We start from the raw sequence: 23,071 nt of genomic DNA, 5'->3' as shown, positions 1-23,071 counted from the left end.
GGAGCTTAGAATGAAAGGTGTGTGCCACCATGCCTGGTTTCTGCTTTATTACTCATACTGAAATCAAAGAGAGATTTTTAAACGTAAAATTTAACTATTCCTTCCACACACTCTTAAGTCTGTCGGCTTCTGTTCCCATGATCAAGGTTCCTAAGAAACCTCTAAGGTTCACAAGATTTGTCTCCAGTCACTCAATATTTTGGTAATTTTTCTCCCCATCCAATGCTTCCTCAAAGCGGGACTTTGATGTATTGTGGACTAACTGGCTCATATCCATCAAGCAAATTAGAAGTAAAAGACACCCTAGTTCCACGGAGTGAGCATACACATCTTGATTAATCTGTAAGGGATATTATTTTAGACCACCAGGGCCTAATCTCAGTCACAAGAGTGTAGACCCAACTTGGGTGCAAGGGCTCAGATCTCACCTATTGGTTAGTAATGAGTCTTAATCTAAGTCAGTACTCTCAGTCGTGAGGTGGTGAGAAGAGATCTTACATCCATGAATATGTACGCTAACACATTTTTAGGTATTTACTCATGGAAGAAGCCAATTCTGTTTAATAAACAAACCGTGGCGAGAACTTTCAGCCTTTATTTGCCGACTGATAACGGCGTGCTCTCTCGCCTGCACTGTTGAATCTGAGGCTGGATACCTGTGTTTCACCAGTCCTAAATGCTAGGAACACACTTGACATTTCCCGAGCGTTCTCCATTCACCAGCCAGATTCACTTTCTGAGAAATCTGGATTAAGAGCCCAGGGAGCAACAGCCCTTGCACGGTTCCTTCAGTACTTGATTCCTGGGGCTACAGTCTTTTTCTTTCGCATGACTGACGTTCCTCGATGAGATTGCTGGCCTTCTAACAGTGGCGCCTCTTTCCGTCTTTATTTTATTACAACCTCTCATTAAACTTAAAGCACGACTCCTAGGCGCTCTCCCCAGCAACAGTCCCGGAAAGAGAAGAGTGGCTCTCCGGAGGCCATTCTCGCGAGGAGTTCTCCTCTCGCGGGGATTTCTCTGCGTCCAGAATCCTTAGCGCGAAGCGGAAAATATCTTCCGCTCCGCCTCGGTGACTGCGGGAGTTCGGCCGGAAGCTTGCGCGGAGGCTCTGTCTCTGGCGGCTTCTGCAGGGAAGATGGCGGGGCCTGAGCCGCCCATGCCGCTGTCCCGAGGCGGCCCAGGCTCCGCTTCGCTTTCTCCGCCCCGGGGAGACCGCACCCTCCTCGTCAGGCACCTGCCGGCCGAGCTGACGGCTGAGGAGAAGGAGGACTTACTGAAGTACTTCGGGGCGCAGTCGGTGCGCGTCCTGTCAGATAAGGGGCGCCTGGTAAGCGTGCGCAGCTGGCGGGGCGGAGCGGAGCGGGGCCGCCAGGACCAGGAGAGACCGGACTAGGCTCGCGGTCTGCGCCTGCGCAGCTTGCCTACCCGAGAGGCGAGCATGGAGTTGAACCTTGAGCCAGTTTGAGGCTAAGCTGCGCAAGGATGTGTAGAGGTTTCTACCATTGTGCGCACCCGCCCGGTCGAATTCAAAACTAGACTTAAAAATACTGTTTCTGTTAGATTCTTATAGTAGTATGCAAGGTTTTTGGTTTTGTGTTTTTATTTTAAAAGATTGCTTTTAAATCCTGGGCTGTAGAGCAGGATATACATAATAGTAAACATTTGAGTGTAATAGACTTAGTAGATTAATAAAATGCAATTCAATCTAAATACAGTAGGCTCTCCTTGAATCAGATTGGACAAATTTAGACTTCTAATAAACAACTCAGAATTACCAGTAATATAATTTGTTCACCTTTTCACGATAGTATTCAAAATAGAATTCAAATGAGAAAATTAGACTTATTACTGAAATTATAAAAACAAAGCAAAAAGAGACAATGCACCTTGAGGAGTGATTTCACTGTTAGTAAATGATTTTAAATTTTATCTAGTATAGACTGAAAAGACTTTTGAGTGAGATGAAAAAGGGTATTCCATATGTATAATTTTTTTTTTTAATAATGAATCAAGCTTCTCCATGCATCACTGGACAGACTTTTGTGTGGACATTAAACTCACAATTAGTCTAGAAAGGCTATGCTGAGGTTTTTTTTTTTTTTTTAAAGATTTTATTTATTTATTATATGTAAGTATACTGTAGCTGTCTTCAGATCTCATTATGCGTGGTCGGTCCCATGTGGTTGCTGGGATTTGAACTCAGGACCTCTGTGTTCTTACCCGCTGAGCCATCTCACCAGCCCTAAATGTTTTAAGAGTGATCTTTTTTGGAAAGAGGAGATGCTTTAAGATTTATTATACTTTTAATTATGCTGTACATTTGTGTATATTTTGGGGGTTTGTAGGAGTATAGGTGCCCTTTAGAGGGATCTTCTAAAGCTGAAGTACAGGTGGTTATGAAGTTGCTGAACATGGACATTGGGATCCTAATGATGTCCTTGGGAAGAGCCCTACAGACTTTTACCACTGTCCCATCTCTCTGGTCCCCAGGAGTAGAGATTTTTTTTAAAATTGTGGTCTGTTGAACTCTTTGCTATTATAAAATATATTGTGTTTGTCCTTGTTCATTTATGTTGAGGCAAAGCTGAAGAGCGTTCAAGTCCAAGAAGTCTGACCCTAGAAGATTCGGAACCTCTAGACTGAAACTAGTGATCAGTTAAATAGTCTAAAATTTCCATCCTTTCCTATACTTTCATTAATATATTGCATATTTTTAAAATGTTACTTTTTACTAGACTTTTGAAATACTGGAAATAATATGTGCCTTAATTTTATTTCAGAAACACACAGCATTTGCTACTTTCCCTAATGAAAAAGCAGCAATAAAGGTATGTCTTTTTCTTTATTATTAAAATTTTCAGAGATTTCTTATGCAATCTTAGGACAAAAGTGGCAAGTAATAATAAACTGTCCTTTTTAAAAGCAAAATCATTTGTGTCCCAAGAGTTTTCCCAAAAGGTCACAATTGGCTTGACAGATATCAGAGCTTGTCCAGTGCTTTGATACCGAGACTTGAGAACCATAGATTATTAAGTAAGAGAAGAATTCAAGTATAGTTTTTTAAAAAAAAATCTAAAGCATATTAGATAAGCATATCTAGTGTTTATGGTTCAAAAACTTTACAATCTCTTAGAGATTAGTGCAATTTAGGCCAAGATTGTCATTGTATAATTGTTTGGTGCCAGCAAAGGTCACCTTGAGATTTTTGTGGTTGGAATTTATTGGTAACCGGAACACTTATTTTTGTTTTATCAGGTACAAGCAAAGTTAACAGAGATTTCATTTTACTAGAGTACTTTGATTAGTAATAATGGTAAAATAGCCCATGGTAAGACATAACTAAAGAAATTTAGTTAAAAAAGCATAAATTATCGTCTTTCAAACTGAGTAGCAAGTGTTTTGGTTTTTTTATTATTATTATATTTTATGTTGTATCTAAAGGCACTGACAAGACTCCATCAGCTGAAACTTCTAGGTCATACTTTAGTTGTTGAATTTGCAAAAGAGCAAGATCGAGTTCATTCCCCATGTTCGAATACAGAGAAAAAGAAAAGGTATGTAGCATTCAGGTGTTCCTACCATTTTGAAATAAGTGTGTTTGTGAGTGTGTGTCTGTTTTTCAGTGATTTTTATAGTCATTGTGTTGTTGACAAATACGTTAAAAGCATAATAAAATGTTTCTCTAGTAAATTTAAAAAGTAAAGTAGTATTTTTCCTTCTAGTTGTGCTGAGGACTGAGGTTTGAAAGATTAACAAATGAAGTGGAAAAGAAGTAGGGTGGATGGCATTATGCATGTAGTGGAAGAAGGAGAACTGCAGGCTAATTACCCACTGTCCAAAATGCATGGGATTTATAAAGAGGTTTATTCATTTGGAATATCCACCAATACATGACTCATTGTCTTTGAAGTATTATCCTAAGCCTAAACATGAAATTCATTTATTTCATATCTTCCTTGTATCCATTTCCTGAAGGTAATTTATATAGCACTTTCAATGTGTTCATGGTTTGTGATCTGTTATTACTAGAGGTTACCAAAAGAATCTTCTCAATGGTACTATCATGCTACCTCAGTCTCAGACTTCATAGCATTTCAGATTCCAGCCTGTAGTCATAGCACTCTATTAGAGATAATCAGTAGAAAATTACAGCTTCTTTGTTGGTGTTCTCACATTTAGACTCTTGATAATGTTTGGCTGTGGGTCTCTGTACGTGTTAACATCTGCTGCAGGAGGAAGCTCTGATGATGACTAAATATGTCCGATGACAATAGCAGAATATCATTAGGAGTTGTTTTATTGACACTTTTTTTTTAGATCCGTAAGTAATATTTGGTTTTACCCTAGGTCTCTGGGCTGTCTGGTCTCTGGTTCTTGGTTACCCAAGCAGTGCCAGGCATGGGTTCCCTCTCGCTCTTGTGGAGTAGGCCTTAAGTCAAATCAGACATTGATTGGCTACTCTCACAGGTTCTGTGCCACTATTGCTGTAGTATATGTTGTAGGCAGGACAGATTATAGGTCAAAGGGTTGCTGTCCACATTTCTCTTTCGGTATCCTGTGGAGTATCTTCATACTAAAGACACTAGAATGTAGGGGTGAAGGCTCTATGTAGGCATCAGCTTGACTTGTCCCTCCTTGTTCAGTGAGTTTTGTGGGTGTTGTCCTTGGCAATGGAACCCCACTGTCAGATTGTAAAGAGTAATCCTTTGTAACAGCCTGGGATGTTGGGAATTGCCATGAGATTCCCATGGCCAACAACTCTATTGAATGTAACCTAGTCCTGTCACTTGAGGCCTTGACAGGATGGCAAGATGAAATTCGATGTCACTCATTACTAGGTACTTCATTAGGATCATCTTCACAGATTCCAGGAAGTTGCCATTTTACTAGTTTTTCACACCACCTCTCAAAGTGCTTCCAGTTCTGGCTGTTTTTCCCCCAACTTTCTCCCAATTCTATCTCCGCTTGATCACAACCTGATTCCCATACTCTTGTCCCCTCTTGTCCTTAGTCCCATCAAATCCCTCCCCTCAGAGCTCAGGAACTCTCAAGGAAGAGGAGACTGAGTTTAAGAGCCAAGGGGAAGGTAGAGGATACCAGAGGAGTGAGCAAGGCCCTCTGAATTGACTAAACAAGGTGCATGTAAGCTTACAGAAACTGAAGCAGCAGACACAGGCCTATATGAGTCTACAGCAGGTCTTCTGTGTCTGTATTGTATCTATTGGCTTGATATTTTTATGGGACTCCTGACTGAGAACAAGTGGGTCTCGTACTCTTCCTGCAACTTTCTTCCTCCCCTGGGGTTGTTGTGTCCAACATAAAAATAAAAGGTTTTGCTTTATCTTATAGTTTTATTTTATCATATTTGGTTGTTATCTCTTTGAAGTCTGTTCTTTAAGTGTGAGAGACAGAAGGATCAGAGGGTAGGGGAGGTGGTGAGAAATTGGGGGTAGAGGGAGGGGAAACTAAAATGAGGGTATATTGTATGAGAAACAATTTTCGATAAAGAAAAAAACGAGAAAAAAATGTAAAGAACAGTATTTTAGTTCCAAGATATGCATTTTTATAGTTCTTTAGCCTTTGCAAATGTTTGTTTGTTTGTTTGTTTTTTATACTAGTTGACCTCAAAATATAATAGACCAACTACATTTAGCATCCAGGAATTTGGCTGAATTCCAGCATGCTAGCCCTTTTAATGTAAGATCCAATCTTATTAGAATAAAAAATTTAAGAGATGAGGGTGAAAGAGGTAAGGCCTGAAGTCTGTAATTTTGGGGAGATGCATAAAAAGCTAAGTACCCTAAAACCCTTATAGTGTAACCTGCATTTAGTTTCTTATGACCATTTGGAATTATCATACCATGTTCATAAGTATAAGGACTAAGTAGTTTAATTATACTCTTCCTTCTCAGCCATGCTTGTGCGAGAAGTCCTTTAAGGTTTTCTGTTTTTTCTAATAACATTGTCTTCATAATGTCATGTTTGAAAAGATTTTTACTTTATATATACAGTATTTCACTTATTTAAAAGACAAGATGATCTGTGATTTTGTATGCTCTAGGTTGGATGACACTGTGGAAAATGATAAAGAGAAGAAAGAACCTGACATATTAACAGTAGAAAATGGAATTGCACCAAATCATGGGTTTGCATTTTGTTAATTTTTTTATTCTGCCTTTGTTGCAGTGTGTGTGTGTGTGAGTGTGTCTGTCTGTCTGTCTGTCTCTCTCTGTGTGTATTGTACATACATAATGTAAATTAGATAGTTTTGTGAGTCAGCTTTTTCTAATGTCATGTATAATTTAATGTGTTGAATACATGTTTTGGGGTATTACTTTTTTCTTCTTCACTGAATTTAATAAAGATATGTCTGTTAAAGTGTTCAGGAATATAAGTGAATTCTGAAAGAAATGCTTTTGTATTTCTTAAGGTAATAGGAGTATCAAGTAGTCAGTTTTTTGTGTGAATAGATTATCTGAAATGAGTTATGGATTTGGAATTACTAAAATGTAATGTACCTTAATTCATTTTTCTTTTTTTGTAGGCTGACTTTTCCTCTGAATTCATGCCTTAAATATATGTATCCACCGCCATCAAGCACAATCCTCGCAAATATAGTAAATGCTCTGGCAAGTGTCCCTAAATTCTATGTACAGGTATGCAGAGTCAGTTTTCACTTTCAGTATGAAGTTTCTAGTTTGCTTCCTTGGATACTGTGCTGTATACTTAAAACATTTGAAACAACTAATTCCACACTTGATCTTAGCCAAAAGGCTGAGAAGCGATGAAACAACTAATTCCAGACAGGCAATATTCTATGTAATGTTTTAAATGAAATGAACTGTTATATAATACTGTCAAGTAAAGGCTTCATAAATACAGTGTAAATGGATACTAATAGAGTCTAGACTGGAAAATGTAATTTAATATAAGTGTTACTTGAGTGTAGCATTGACTTTTAGAAATCCTTAAAGAAAAGATAAGGCATTTTTGAAATACTTAAAAGAATGTTACTTCTCTGAAGTATAAAAATATGTGGTATGTATTTTCTTTAATCTTTGTTTCATAGACTCACAGTAAAGAGGGACAATTAATTATTTGAGAAGATTTTCAGTAGATTTTACATTGCAAAGACATTAGTAATACAAATTAAAATCAATGTTTGTAGCAATGACAAACAATGTAGGATTAAAGTTGGCTTAAGAACTTTTAAGGCCAGAGAGGAACTTTGGTTTTTACTAAGTAAATCACTGATGTTCATCATAATATTAATTACATGTGACTTTTAAATATTTTGCACTTTAAGGTGCTTCATCTTATGAATAAAATGAATTTGCCCACACCATTTGGACCGATTACTGCACGACCTCCTATGGTAAGAAGTACTTCAAGTTTTTAGGAGGCATAGTTTTGTTTCCTGAAAACTTTTTTTTTTCCCTATAAAACTATGTTTTACAAAGTTTTTAAACAGGTTTGTGTTTCCTAATAGTAAAGCTGAGAAGTAAAAGTGGAAGAGAGTGAGATATGAAGGAAATGTTTTCTTAATAAAGCCCAAATTTCGTTCAGTTTTCTGTCCTTTGTAAGATAATTTAATTTAACTGAGTTATCTGAATACTCCATTGCTGTGGTTTTCACTCAAATGCAGCTAGCTTCATTTGGTAAGAATAAATAAGGTTACAAAAAAAGTCTGTCAATAATTTACATAGCAGGCTGTCTGATCTCACTGTGACACTGCATATACTTATAAGTAATATTAGTGCAAAATTATTTTGGCTTTTAAAATACAAATAAAAGAGTTTTCTTTGATGATAGTTACTGTTCTATTATATGAACTATTAGCTTCCTTATTTTTTATTGTAACACCACCATGGACTTGTTGCTAGATTATTTATTAAGGTAATATTAGTGTTACAGTAAGTTAGACCTTGTTATAGCTATTCCATTTCAAAGAATAGGGAAGGAGGGGATCATTCATTCTTCAAGACCCAATTTGTCTTCACTATGTTTCCATCTCTGTGCAGATCAGATAAAAAGGGAGGATTACATTTAGATGTTTTAGGCTCATATTGCATGGGCTAATTTACATGTTGAAATGCAAGGTATATTTGCAAGTATTATGTAGTTAGAAGGCGAGGGAAAATTGAAACAACAGCCATCTGTTGTCATCACAGATGTTCCCTGAAGTGTATAAGAGAGAAATGGGAATCAAGTATGTCTATGGAATGAAATTCTGTTAATGAGAATCAAGAATTTATACAAGATAGTTTGTCTGTTCCGTGAATGTCATTGGTTTCCATAGTGTTTGTTTTGTTCTTTTTAATAGTATGAGGACTATATGCCATTGCATGCACCCCTTCCGCCTACATCCCCTCAACCGCCTGAGGAGCCTCCCTTACCAGATGAGGATGAGGATTTATCTAGCAAAGAATCAGAATATGAAAGCAGTGATGAGGAGGACCGACAGAGGTTTGTGATACAACACACTCATTTTTGTTCTAAGAATAAGGGTGGAGAAAAGCTTGTTCTTCTTATATTTCACATATAATTATTCAAAATTTAGAGTGCATTCAAACCTCCCTATGATCTTAAGCATATACAGTAGCTCAGTGAACATAGAAAATATGGATCTTTAGAAAAATTTTTGGATAAAGCAATTTTTAGATTGTAATTTTTGTATTACAGAGTACACTTGAACCTCATTGCTTATGGTTCTACATTTGTTACTTTGCTTGATAAAAGTTTTGTAGCTCCAAAATTACCTGTTTTTTTCTTTAAAAGAAAAATTTATTTTTTTCTAAATCGTATTGTTTCTTTATAAGGACCTGTTGTATTTATAAAGTGTTTTGTAGCTACGAATATAAACAGTGTCCTGAAAATTTTGAGTCATTTGACACATAGCTTCACAAATAAAGGTAGATATAAAGTAGCCAGTGTTATACTGAAGTGCCTGGGAATTAATTAACTGAGATTAAAAACAGTGTATTTTTATTTACAATTTGTGAGAGTACCAGCTATGTCCCTATTTTGTTAGGTCTATTGACAGTTCGTAAGAGAGCACAAGATTTTACAACTGTAAAAACAAAAGTGGAATGAAGAAATCATGGTCCCACAATCTCTTCTAAGTAACCCAAAGTACTTAACCAGGTTCTACCATCCTTAAAATCAGGCCTTTCAAAAATAGGCCACTGAGAAATATTTCAAATTATAGCAGTTATATCCCAACTTCTTGTTTTAACTTTCATACTAGTCACATGTATTCTTTTTTATTAATGGTCTACTTATGTTTCTTGATTTTCACACTTTCGTTTCATTACTAATTAATATATTCAAATGGTTTTCAGCTATAATCTTTAAGTGCAGTCTAGTGATGCTAAGCTCAAGAAAACTATACCTAAGAGAAAATTAGGCCAAAGTTGGAGTAGTATTGAATATGAGTTAAATCATTAATATTTGTTAATTAAGATATCTCCCACATAAAACGTAGTTATATATTATCATTTGATCATATGTTATAAGGAGAGACTTGGAGAAGCAAAATTCATAGTTGGCTGGATGTAGCATTTTATTCACTAACCAGTATTTGCTATAATTTCATAGAAAATAGCTTCACAGGTAATAAGCATATTGATTGAGTTCATATTTTGAACAGCTGATTGCCCTTTATTATATTCTCTTCAGAATGATTTCTAGAGAAGTTTTATAGGATAATTTGCACAACCATTTCTGTTAGTAACTACCAATAAAACTTGCATTGGTTTACCTTGAGATTCTATATGTTTAAAGATTCTATAAAGTAATTATAAATTTTTAACAATTTTCTGACATGTAATCTAAACCTATCTTAGTACAGTAATTGGCCAAACATTTTCCCTGAAAGTCCAGAGTAAATGGTTTTTACTTTGTGACTGAGGTGTGGCATGGGTCACATTTCACAACTGTGACTCAGTTCTATTCTTATGACTGAAAAGCAGACACATTTATAGTTCCTGAATAGATGTTGCTGTGTTCCAAAAAAACTTTGTGTATATACAAGAGCAGGTAGCTAGCTTTAATTGGTTCTTGGGCCAATCCCCAGCTCATGATGATGTGAATATTAACTATGCACAAAAGTCACGTATAAAAGGAAGTGTTAGTATGAGTCAGAATCCAATGCATATTCTTGGAAACACCTATATTCAGCAATAATTTTATCTGCCCATCTAGGTAGTGATTCACTACATAGTACCTCTAGTGTCTCCATGAAAAATCAACATGCAGGTGGGATTCAGATGACCAAGTAGGAAAGGATAGAATTTATTTCTAATAAAAACATTCTGCCACATTGTAAATTAAAGAGTAGTATAAAATGTTGCATTTTGTTAATTATTCTCTTAGAAAGTTTAATTTATTTATTTTAGTAAACTTGTAGCCCTATTTAGAAATACTTTTAAAAGTACAAGTAGTGATCTTAATTAGAAAGGCAATAATGTTCTAGCCTAAGCTCATCCTTATTTTTGTAGGTTTCCATTTATGAAGTTCTGGCCAAAATTCATCTTGAGTTTTAAAATTTTTTGATGCATATTTTTATAACCTGGGTATAAAGCAAAATCTTCAAAAAATATTTAGCTGTCATATATTTATTTCTTTTTTATGCCTGTTCTTGTTTTAGAAGGTTAGTAAAGTTTGGAAGAATAATTTTAATATAGGTACATGATTTAAATATTTAAATATTGAATTTTTAATAACATTTTTGTTAGTGTTTTGGTTTGGAGACATTGAGATATGGTTCTGCTCTATAGCCGTAGCTGTTTTGAATTTGCTATATCCATCAGGCCATGTTTAACTCTTCCCTGCCCCTGAGCTCCGGATTGTAAGTGTATGTTGCAAGTTTTATGAACCTTGGTTGTTGTGGGGCTTCATCCTGTGAAGCTTGTGCTGCTTCTTTCACCTATTGGGGAAAAAGCCTCATGTCTTTAGCCACGCCCTCCTCTCTCTTTTGTGTGTGTGTGTGTGTGTGCTTGTATTTTTATTTTCCGTTCACGTTTCACAAGTGAAGTCCTAAGAGAGGTATTTTTAATTGCTACTCTGTGAAAGATACCAAAGTACCTAAATAAGATTCATTGTAAACATTAGCTGTTCAGAATCACAATGGAGGAAAGTTGTACATGGGAAACCAGATGCTTACTTATTGGAAGCAACTTTTTTATTTGGAAATTTTTCTTCCTCAAGTAGCCACTTTGTTCATATAATGATTTACTAGCAGTAAGTATGTACAGAACAAATAAGTACTGTACAAATATAAAATATGTAAGAATAAATGTTCTTTTCAAAGAAGTACTTTGTTCTGTTTAGTAATTAAAATAAAGACCAAAAGCAATATAATATATTTGTATGTTCTTAGTTGTATGTGATTTTATTTAGCTAGCTAATACATAATGAAAGTTTTTTTTTTTAATTGATAACATAATTAGGTGGATTTTTTAAAACTAAGATTTAAATGGTGCAGGATAATTTAGAAAGTGAATTTTCATCAATCTGATAATGTTTATTGTTGCCCTTAAAGTTCTCCTAATTAGTTTCAAATATATGTTTTGTATTAGTGATATATAAGACATATTCTAAAATGTCAACTCTTGTTTACTTTCCCTTTTCTTAAAAGAATGAACAGATTAATGGAACTAGCAAATCTTCAGCCCAAAAGACCCAAAACAGAAAAGCCACGCCACGTGAGAAAAAAGCGAAAAATAAAGGATATGTTGAATATACCTTCATCAGCTTCACATAGGTAATTTTATGTATACTTAGGAAATGAGAGTTGTCTATAAGTGCTGTATTTGCCTCATATTAATCTTCAGTGTGTCAGTTTGTCAGTTTACTTTGTTGACCACTGAGTTACTATTTGCTAAGTATTTCACAATTCTCTTTTTTACCTGCATTGGATAATATTCAGTCTTCATTTCTCATTAATATCTTTTCTCTGATTAGGCATATTTACTACTTCTTACTAGTAATTGCAGTATATATAATTTCATTTAACTTTTCTGTTACATTAGAATGTAACAAATTACATTGTAATAGAATCTGATATAAAAATTATGAAACCAGAACCTCTTTCTGTCTTGTCTGTCTTGACATTACAAGTCCTATGCTTTTAATCCCTTAGCTGTACTGAGCAGCAGGAAGATTATAAGACATGTTTTCTAGTAGCTACATGACACAGTAAAAATGAGCAGTTAAGACAATAATGATAATTATTTTATCCATTAAACTCAAAATATTATTTCATCATACAATCTGTATGAAAATGTTATTGAGCACTTGAACGTTTTTCTTTACAGAAATTTAATAATTACATGTAGCTAATGACTGCTAAGTTGCATACTATAGCGCTGATGTCACAGTGTATAATATAAATTATTAAAAAAACACTGCCAGGTGATATGATATATACCTGTAATCATGATATATACCTGTAAGCACTTGGGAGAGGAATGCAAAATGATTACAAATTCAAAGTCATTCTCTACAACAATTGCAAGTTCATGCCTGAGTTAAGTGTGCTGATAAGATAGTCTAATGGGTAAAGTTTCCTGCGGCCAGTGGTGATGTCTTGAATTTGATCCTAAAAACGCACATGGTGGAAGGAAAGACCTGTCTACCACAGTTGGTCTTCTGAGTTAAACATGTGCTCTACCACACGTACGAAATAAATGTCAAACAAATAAAAATACTGTTTTATATTGACTGAATAAGTGCATGCATGCTGTCTAAAATCAATAGATAACTCCTAATTTTTTCTTTTACAAAATGACTTCATTTAAACTGTGAACATTCTTTAACCTCTACTTCCCTCATCTATGAATTAGATGTTTAATAGTACCATTATAAACTGGTAAGCTTTATTGGCCTACTAAGTCTAGTTAGTATTTGTAGTGCCTAAAATATAGTGAATGTTTTATTAGCAACAGCCTTTTAAATGAAAGAAAATATGAAATAATGTTCTTAGAATTTTATTTTAAATTATAAACTTACATTGTGATTGTTTGTTAATACCAGTTTGCATCCTGTGCTGTTACCTTCGGATGTATTTGACCAGCCACAATCTGTAGGTAATAAAAAAATTGAATTCAATATATCGACCAATATGCCTGCAGCATTTAACAAAGATTTGGAGACACAACCAAATAATGAAGAAGAAAATTCTGGTAAGAACATTTTAGTTATTCTATATGCTAGTAACTTTATGCTAACATAAATTTTATATTAGTGTTTGTCAGCTTTATTTAAAGTATGCAGTTACAGACTGAGAATGTAACTCAGTTAGTAGAAAACACACATGGAGCTCTGGGTGTCTCCAGTATTTTATAAACTGAACATTCTAAGGCAAACTTGTCATTCCAGTTCATAGTAAGTGAGGGCAGGAGACTCGGAAGTTCAGGTACATTTTTGGCTAATAGTTGGAAGACAACCTAGTTAAATGAGACTCTAAAGTTTAAAAATAAATTTTTTTTTCCAAAAATTAAATTATATGGTTAGGTGAGTCTTAATATCATGGATTTTCAGCTGTTATCTAAATAAAACTTAGGTTAAGTGGAAAGTTGTCAATGTTGCTTTTTTGTTTCTGATGTTTGAGATAAAATCCTCTGTCCCAAAACTCTTTAAACACAAGCCTCTTGTCCCCAGTGCTAAAATCAAAAATATTCACCAATATTCCTGACTTGTTATTTTTTGCTAGTGGTCACATCTACGTGAAATTTAGAGATTTTGCTGATTTAAATGCTGAAATTAATAGTATTTCTTATATTAACAACTATTCATTGTCTGATTGTTAAGATAGTCTGTGATTTTATTAACAGAACTGTATACTTTTAAGGAAATAAGCCTTGCTACTATCCTGGAGTTGTCAGTTTACACACACTCACATACACACACTCACATATACACATTCACATACACACACCCATGCATGCACACATACATTTTACCTAAAACTCAAAGGAGTAAAACATTTCAGTGCTTTTATTGAAACTCCTAATTTGTTACTAACAGTGGTATTTTAAAAGATCTATTTTTATCTTTTAATTACATGTGTTGAGTGTATTTGAAGGCAGATGGAAATTTGAGTAAAGATTCCTGCCTGCTGAGTGCAGTTGCTTGCTGGGGCCAGAAGAGGGCATGGGAACCCTGGAATTGTAGATTATCTTGAATAGAGTACTACTAATTTTATAATTTAAATAGTTGGACATTTATTTTAACTTATTGTTAAAATAAGTATTTCAGAGTGGGTACATTAAACAGTCAATTGCTGTATACAAGTATACATTCTCTTATCTAACATTGAACATTTTTCATCAGATTCCCATTGATGCATCAAATTGAATATGCTAAAGCATTTGGCTCTTTAGCTTTTTTCTGTAGCTGCCTTCATGCTGCAATAACAGAACTGAATAGTCAAAGCCTTGGCCCGCAAAGCCATAAAACACTATTATTTGGATATTTATAGGAAAGTTTGTCCTGTTTCTGTTCTGAGACACTAAAAGTGACCAAATGGTACTTTAGTAAATATAGGACAGGGAAAGAAATCTAAAATATGTTTTGAAGCAAGAGTTATTTTCATTTTTTTTTTTTGTTTTTCATTTTAATGACTGATGTTAATGTTGAACTCTTAGATTCACCAGACACTGGACTTGATTCAAATACAGGATTTGGCAAAATCTTCCCTAAACCTAATTTGAACATCACAGAAGAGGTTACAGAAGACTCTGATGAAATGCCTTCACAGTTTATTTCTAGAAAAGAGTTGGAAAAGGGTCGGATTTCTAGAGATGGTAATGTAATGACATAAACCAACACTTAATTCATCTTACATTTTTGTCTTATTTCCATTTTTCATGGTTTTTGAAGTAAGAAATTTGTATGGTTCATTTCCATTAAGATAGACACGTTAGTATCCCCAATTACTTTGTTGATACTTTTTTCTTAATACCTCATATCTTATACTGGGGAAGCTCCTCACCATGCTTCACAGTCAAGATTGGTTAACCAGTAAGTGCTGTGAGACTGGAGTTACTTAAGTTGACAAATTATGAATATACAATCTAAAATAGATACAAAATGACTATTAAAATTTGGTGATTAGAAATCTGAATTTAGGATATTATATTCCAACATTATTCTTTAAGAAAAAACTACATATTAAATTTTAATCATTTTCTATATAACAAAAGACCAGGACTAAGGCAACAAATGAGAGAGTCACTTAATTGGGCTCATGTTTTCAGAGCAATAGAATCTGTGGTGGCAGAGCAAAGGCATCATGGTAGGAATTACTTAAGAGCTCCCATCTTGATCCATAAGCCGGAGGAAGGCAGAAACACACTAGGAATAGCTCAAGTCTTTTGAAACCTCAAAGGCTGCTCCTGGGAACACACTCCCTCCAAGGTCGTACCTCCTAATCGTTCACAAACAATTCTGTCAACTTGGGACTAAATATTCAGACATACGGGCCCATGGGTCCCATTCATATTTAAACTACATGCTACTAAATGATTTTTTTTTATTTTAGTATTTTTTTAAAAAGATGAGTGATTTGTCATTGTTGTGTTACAAATCCCTTTCTCCACAATAATGGGGAGAGTCAGCCTCAAATTAACATCTTCACATATAAAATCTAGTTTCCCAAAGCAGATTACTGGCAGTAAATATGAGGAACTATAAAGGAGTTTGGAGTCTCTGGAAGGCTGTCACTGAAGCCAGATGAGGCAGCCCAGCTAGAACATACCCAATATATAGGCTACAGCATTTGGGATAGCTCCCACTCTAGCTGTTTGAGATCCACATGAAGAACAACTGCACATCTGCTAAATGTGTGCATGCATGGAGGCATAGCTCCAGCCTGTGCATTTTCTTTTCTTGGTGCTTCAGTCTCTCAAGGGTCCAGGTTAGTTGATTCTTTTAGTCTTCCTATGGAGTTTCTTCCTCTTGTTTTCAATAAGAGTCCCTAAACTCCAACTACTCTTTGGCTGTGGGTGTTTGCAATTGTCTGAGTCAGCTGCTGAGTGGGACTTCTCAGAGGACAGCCATGCAAGGCTCCTGTTTGCAAACATAACAGAGTATCATTAATAGTGTCAGGAATTGGTGTTTCTTCATAGGATGGGTCTCAAGTTGGCCAGTTATTGGTTGGCCATTCCCACAGTCTCTGCTCTATCCTAATCCCTGTATTTCTTGTAGACAGGATAAGTTTTGGGTCGAAAGTTTTATGGGTAGGTTGGTAGCCCTATCACTCCACCAGGATTCCTGCCTGGCCATAGGAGGCAACCTCCCCAGTCCATACCTCCAGTGGTATGAGTTTCATTGATTCTTGGCACGTCCCCTATCCTGGATCTCTGTCTCTTCCTAGCGATGCCTTCCCCAACCTCCACACAATCAATTGCAGATTTCCATTCATTCTCATGGCCATCCACCCATCCTCCCTACCCCTACTCCCCCTCCTGATTTAGCAGAGTGATTATATAAGTGGTTATCCCATATTTACGATAAAGTGACTCCTCAAAGAATTTTTAACATGGCTTTGGGATAAATTTAGTTCTGTGTAATTGAGAAATATTGCTACTGTTGTCTGCTGTAAACATTTTTATAAAGCTTATTTTTGCCTTTTTAACATTTACAGTGGAGTGATATAATTTTACTTAAAAAATTACTAAAAAGATTGTAATTTTATATTTTTGTCTTGTTTTGTTCTTAGAAATGGAAACACTTTCAGTTTTCAGAAGTTATGAACCTGGTGAACCAAACTGCAGAATTTATGTAAAGAATTTAGCTAGACATGTTCAGGAAAAGGTAAGGTGAAATGTGCATTCGATTTTGTTATTTACTTTTCCCACTGGTTTTCTAATTTGTCTTTTTTTATATATATAAAAAATTTCTAATTTTAGGACCTTAAATTTATATTTGGGAGATACGTTGACTTTTCTTCAGAAACACAGCGGATTATGTAAGTGGTAGTTCTAATTTCATATTATGTTTTATCTGTTAGAAATTCATCACGTTTTGTTATGTTGACTTTTCTCTTTAGTGCTAAAACATGATGAAACATCTGTTGTTTTACATAAAAGTCCTTTTAGAAGTCTAGAATAGGGATAGACAAATTTATATATATGTGAGCAAATGAAATTCTTAATATTTTAAATTAGATCATATTTGTTAGTTCAGTTTTTTTCCTACTATGAAAGCTGCTATAAAGTGTATATTAAGAGATGTTTATGGTTATACTTCTAAATCCTTATTTATAAACGCAAATTTTCTACTATGTTTTGTGCCAAAGCTTTTGACACTAATGCACTTTTAATGTATTTAGTACTTTTTCACATTGCCTGAGAACTACTTGGAGAGCTTGGTTAAATGGTTTCCTTGGCCCATCTCCAAAGATAGGTTTTCTAGTTGTGTCAGGCCTCATGGATTTGCATTTCATTTAATTTTATCTTAATTTTAAGTAAAACCAATCTTACCTGCCTTACACATTTTTGGATGTAATTTTGTTCACATGTACAACTACGTACAAGGTGTATACTATAAAGGTTATATTTTCAGTATTATTTTTACTTGTGTGTGTGTGTAAAGCACACATGTACATAGTTGGATCATTATTCTGTGTAATATACAATGCTCTGCATTTATCATACCTTTTTTTTTTTTTTTTTTACATTTGTTTGCTTGATTGTTTGAGACAAAGGTGTGTTTATTGGCCTAATAGTTGGCAGGTTGGTGAGTCATGCTGGCCAGAAAGTTAGAGGCCATGTGTTTCTGCCTCTCTAGTTTTGTAATTACGAGCATATATCAACCATGCCCAGCTTTTTGTTTTGTTTTGTTTTGTTTCCTTTTTTCAATGCGTGTTTAAAGGATTGGTCATGGTCCTTTTGCAGTCAAAGCAAGCTCAACTTTTCCAGTTGAGCTGTTACTTAACCTCATTAATTGATAGTGTTTGTTTTATTTTTTTTAGTTTATAATATTAGATCATATTTTCATTGTAAGTTATTTTATTTTTATATATAGCTCTTAAGTTTTCTCTCTGAAATGTTTATATATGAATACACTTGCTGTAGAATGAATAAATAAGATATTAGGAGGATTAAACTAGGAATAACATGTGACTTAGACCCTATGCTTGGAAGAGTCATTCTGTTTCTAGGTACCATTAATAAAATGTTAGCTTTGAATATCTGTTAAGTCCCCTATATACTCTTAAAAGTTTGTAAATGTTTATAATAATATAAAGCCAATAATGTAAATCAATTACTTGGTTTCTCTTAGCCTTCTATTTATGTATTTATTTTTAAATCTGTTGAGTATATAGTATTGAACTAATGAAAGGTATGTATAAAAAGATAAATTAAAAAATTTGCTGGGTGGTGGTGGCACATGCCTTGAATCCCAGCAATGGAGAGGCAGAGACAGGTCTGATCTGTGAAGTGAGATTGAGGGCAGCCAGAGCTACACAGAGAAACCCTATCATGAAAAACAAAAACGAAAGGCCTTAAGGAAACAAACAAAAACAATTTTAGTTTGCTTTGCTGATAGTAGAACCGTGGATCATAGTACAACCACAAAGTAAGATTTTATATCCTTGCTAGTGGAATACTTTGAAAATTGTAAGTTACTTGTTAAGACCAGTACAGAATAGAATTTTCAGTTATCTAATTCCAAAGTTGAGTAGTTCTGGTGTTAAAGTTGATGGACTTTCTTTCTTTCTTTCTTTCTTTCTTTCTTTCTTTCTTTTTTCTTTGTTTCTACATCTAGGTTTGATATTCGCTTAATGAAAGAAGGACGCATGAAAGGACAAGCTTTTGTTGGACTTCCAAATGAAAAAGCAGCCGCTAAAGCATTGAAAGAAGCTAATGGCTATGTTCTTTTTGGAAAACCCATGGTGGTTGTATCCTTTAAACCAATCCATCCTAAAACCAGATGCTTTTTAGGAGTAGGATATAAACAACTAATATCATATTATCATTAATAATATCAACAATTGTTATTCAAACTTGAGTTGTTACTAACAGTTAAACATGGCTTAGCTCAGTCAGATGACAAACTTAACTGAAAATAATGTACCTTTAGCAAGGTAAAGTGAAATCCAGCTAAGTTTATGCATTTATGCAGCTCTAAATTATTTCCTCATGTTAAATTCAAGGCATCCTATCTAGGAATATACTTGGAGTCACTGGAAGGGATTCCACTGTAGTTTAATTGTAATTCTCATTTCTCTTTATTTCAGTGACCAAGATAGATCATTGCATAACTCTCTTGTAGTAAATTCAAGATTTAGATTAGAAATCAATAAAAGTATGGATGAAAAAGGTGACATTATAAGGAAAGTAAGATGTTCTCTATTGTTTTCAAATTGTGAAGATCATGCAAGAGTTATGGAAAATAATTTTTAAGACTTCTATGTTAGATACTGTATATTATGAATTCTTGTATATTATATCTTGATTATCTAAAAAGAAAAAAATCACTTTTATGTTCACTATGAAAGCCTTAATGTTAACATATTAGCAGTTTGCTCGATCTGCTAGACCAAAACACGATTCTAAAGAAGGAAAACGGAAGTGATACAAACAAAGGTAAGTGTGCATAAGACATTAAGTGATAAGACATTTGCTTGGAGTGAATGTAAGAACATACAAAAGTCTTACAGATTACTAATTCAGATACGAGTTTTCAAGAAAATTTCTGTGTATACTGTTCGTTCTCATTAACTTCAAAATTATAACTAGATTTTAAAGTAAGCTTGTATGTAACAATTTTAGAGGATTTTATAGAGAGAATGCCATGGTTGTTATTTTATGTTTTTAGTATCTAATCTGTGTTGTAATCACTTGGAGAGCTTGATAAAAACAGATTGCTGGCCCTTCCCTTCAAGAGTTTCTGAGTCAGTATTTCTGAGGTGGGTGACCAGTAACCCCATTTATCCTATCAGTAAGGAATTTCTTAGCATGCCTTAATTGCAAGTGTTGCAAGGAGCAGTTTCTGGCAAGCCAGAGATATTTGGGTATCCTAGTACCTGACCAATTGCACAATCATTGAGTTCATAGGTAACAGTGAGGTGTTTAGTCCAAGGACCACATTTTCAGAACTGAAGCAAACAGTTATTAAAATTCTACAGTGCTATGTATTTCGCCCATATAATATTAACATTCTTCACAAAAATATGATTTTGAGGTATAAATTGTTTGGAACAGGTAATTTTAATACCTAAGTGAATGAATGATTTCAAGTAGTGGAATTGAAGATTTTAAATTCTTAAGGTGTTACTTTGAAAAATCACTGGAAACAGTTGTTTCTGGATTTTTTTTTGAGGGTGGGGGGGATAGTTAGAGACATTTTACTTTTAGTTATTCTACTCTTAGAGCCTGTAAGAACATGAAATCATTAGTCAACATTGCAGTTTAGCTGGGAAAAAAGGAATCAGAATAGAAATATTTGCTTATCCTTTAATCTCTGTGAGTTTCTTGGAATATATGTTTACTGTCTAGAGAGTCAAATGTTTCAAAAATGCTGTACAGAAAAAAATTTTAGTAAATTGTTTATAAATCTATTACTAAAGATTAGAAAAAAAAATAAATTACATTCTGCTGTTCTTCTTTAGAAGCATTCCTGCGTAAATACTGCTGTAATACTGTCATACAAGTGTATCCTTTCTTGTTGTATCCTTTTCGGGCAGTGGTTTTGTTTATTTCATTTTGTTTCCTAGAAGTGCTTTGGCTACTTTCTCTCATTTTTCCAGATTAAGTACTTTTTATACTTTATTCAAATGAAACATTTCTCAAATTAGTTTTGTTTCCTGGACAAATATTTTACGCATATTTTAGATTCCCTGGTTAATTTTCTATGCCATCATTTAAGTCAATGAGTTTTTATCGGGGAAAGTTAGTGAATCAGGTCACTTGGTATATACAATTGCTTGACCACGGAGTGTGGTAATATTTCTTGTACATGTGGATTTCTTCAACCTAATTCAGGAACATGCTTCCTACTTTGTGTTATATCCAATTTAGGTGGTGTTCTAGTTACATTTTTGTTGCTGTGACAAATATTCTGACAAAAAAGGTTCTTAGTGAAGAAGAAAGGATTTATTTGTCTTATAATTTATAGTTCATTGCTGTGGGGAGGTCAAGGCATGAATTTAAAGCATAATATCCACAATCAAGAGGAGAGAGAAAATAAAGCCATAGCTTGCCTAGTCTGAGCTAGCTTTTTCCTATTGTATGCTGTTACCATTTCCTAAGGAATGGTGCTACCCACATTTGGGCTGATCTCACATTTGTGAACAGTCAAGACCAACATAGTCTAAATATTCTAGATATTGCTTTAAGACTTCCCAGGTAATTCAACGTTGTGTCATGTTGATAATTAAAACTATTCAGCACAGTTGTTCTGTATAAGATGTTGTAAAATTTGACTGGGAAATGATCTTTTTCTTTTAATAGTAAATATATTGAAAATGAACAAGATTTTTATAAAAAATCCTTAAGATACAATAAGATTGATTGAGTGCCTTTGATAAGTAGAAGGATTTGCTTTACTCTTTGTCTTTTCAAAACAAGAAAACTCCAAAAACAAAATTTAAATACACACACAGACGAAAAGAATAACAAATAAGACAAGTTTAACTAGTTATATTGTTAGTAAATTATCTTCTAGAAATAAGAACAATTATTCCATCCTGTATGATTACTAAAATTTCCCAGAACAGCCAGCCTCAAATTTTGCACATTTAAATTCTGAGAATTTTAAAATACATAGTAATGTATTACCCGTTAATGTTTGTTTTCTGTCTTAGAGATTGATTCTAGTGTATTAATACAGAGAGAACCACCAAGGAAGATAGTCAATGTACAAATATTTCTAGAGTCTAGAGTCTATCTCAGTGCTAATCAGAACCAGTGGAATAATGTCTTATAAGATAATTGAGTTTCCCTTAGTAATAGAAAGGGCATTGACAATTTTATTTTTTTAGAAAAATAGAAATTCAAGATTTTGTGGGAATTGTTGCTATTATAAGTGCTTTAAAACTACTCATAATTCTGTTACTGTCACTCCAAAGGTAGAAGCTTACCAAAATTGAAATTGCAGTCTCTTCTTATTCACAATTGAAATATTTTAGTTTTTAGTATTATAAGTAGCCTTTCTTTACATATATCTTGTACTGACATGATTCACTAATTTTCTGCAAATAAATATTTGGGCTTTTAAAATTTAACTGAGTTATTATGATTATTTTTAATGGGCCTTTGTGGTGTTTTAGGTTCCTTCTGAATTCTGTATCTTTCAAGTACTGTGGAACTTTGAGAGAAGAAATTGACCCTCTGGACTTTGGAACTGTGCGTAATAACTTTGAAAGCATTAAACAATGACATATCTTCAAATTAGTGTTTGGAGATACATTGTAATAGCTTATCACATATATAATAAATTATTTTTTTCTCAACAGTGTCTATGATTTTTCATTACTTGGTTTATATATCTAAGGAACTGTAACTTAATAAATGAACTTTCATTAATTTTATATATTTTTTACATTTGTATAATTTTTATATATTTTTATGATACTCTTTTATTTTCCATTCTTACCTATGTACATATATAGGTCCATTAAACATTTTTTACAAGAATTTATCTAGTTATTTTATGAATACTTTTAATTTTTATTGACTACTTCCTACTCTTTTGATAGTAGATTTGTCTGTTATAAAGTATTAATATTTGTGACCATTTCTATCTTAGAATGTGAATTTACTCTAAACTTACTTTGTGTAGAATCATTGCTCAAAGGTAAAGACCTATCTCATAGTATATCATAAAAATTTATTTTTGGCAAAAGAAACGATTTAGAATTTTTTTTTAAATGTTATTTTTTTCACTGGTGAGTATAAGATAACCTTTTCCTTAGAGCTGCTTCCTGAAGCCATGTGCTTTCATTGAAATACCCTTAAGAATTTTAGCTTTTTCCCCTATATTTATGAAGAACTCAATATAAAGTTAGATGTAGAAGTGATCCCTGGAACGTGCTGATAAATGCTTAGCTCATCAAGTA

The 23,071-nt window shown here is 33.9% G+C and overlaps 1 protein-coding gene across 5 annotated transcripts; it reads left to right on the top strand.

Annotated features, from left to right (window-relative positions):
• The first annotated feature begins 1,073 nt into the window (after positions 1 to 1,073).
• Rnpc3 (RNA binding region (RNP1, RRM) containing 3) lies at positions 1,074 to 22,465 on the top strand. Of its 5 annotated transcripts, XR_003836202.1 has the most exons (16): positions 1,074 to 1,330; positions 2,784 to 2,831; positions 3,445 to 3,557; positions 6,065 to 6,148; positions 6,548 to 6,659; positions 7,310 to 7,378; positions 8,327 to 8,469; positions 11,642 to 11,767; positions 13,039 to 13,187; positions 14,652 to 14,810; positions 16,727 to 16,821; positions 16,917 to 16,975; positions 18,778 to 18,910; positions 19,531 to 19,598; positions 20,624 to 21,359; positions 22,283 to 22,465. XR_003836202.1 is itself a non-coding variant. In XM_029475259.1 (15 exons), exons 1-14 carry the CDS (start codon positions 1,139 to 1,141, stop codon positions 19,585 to 19,587), a joined length of 1,536 nt encoding a protein of 511 aa, XP_029331119.1. In that variant the 5' UTR covers positions 1,074 to 1,138; the 3' UTR covers positions 19,588 to 19,598; positions 20,624 to 22,465. The 5 variants fall into 5 exon arrangements, 4 of the variants coding, with proteins under 4 accessions (XP_029331119.1, XP_021013475.1, XP_021013476.1 ...); XM_029475259.1 differs by having other exon boundaries at positions 19,534 to 19,598; positions 20,624 to 22,465; XM_021157816.2 differs by lacking the exon at positions 20,624 to 21,359.
• The last annotated feature ends 606 nt before the right edge of the window (positions 22,466 to 23,071 follow it).

This window comes from Mus caroli, chromosome 3 (assembly GCF_900094665.2).
Source record: "Mus caroli chromosome 3, CAROLI_EIJ_v1.1, whole genome shotgun sequence".
In the NCBI taxonomy this organism is placed as follows: Eukaryota; Metazoa; Chordata; class Mammalia; order Rodentia; family Muridae; genus Mus; species Mus caroli.
This window is presented reverse-complemented; position numbering and strand designations above follow the sequence as displayed.

Excerpts from the sequence above, each read along its gene's own strand:
- Rnpc3 (XM_021157816.2), top strand. The coding sequence starts at position 1,139 with ATGGCGGGGCCTGAGCCGCCCATGCCGCTGTCCCGAGGCGGCCCAGGC. Across the intron at positions 1,331-2,783 it reads TGTCAGATAAGGGGCGCCTG|AAACACACAGCATTTGCTAC; the intron begins GTAAGCGTGCGC and ends ATTTTATTTCAG. Across the intron at positions 13,188-14,651 it reads TAATGAAGAAGAAAATTCTG|ATTCACCAGACACTGGACTT; the intron begins GTAAGAACATTT and ends TTGAACTCTTAG.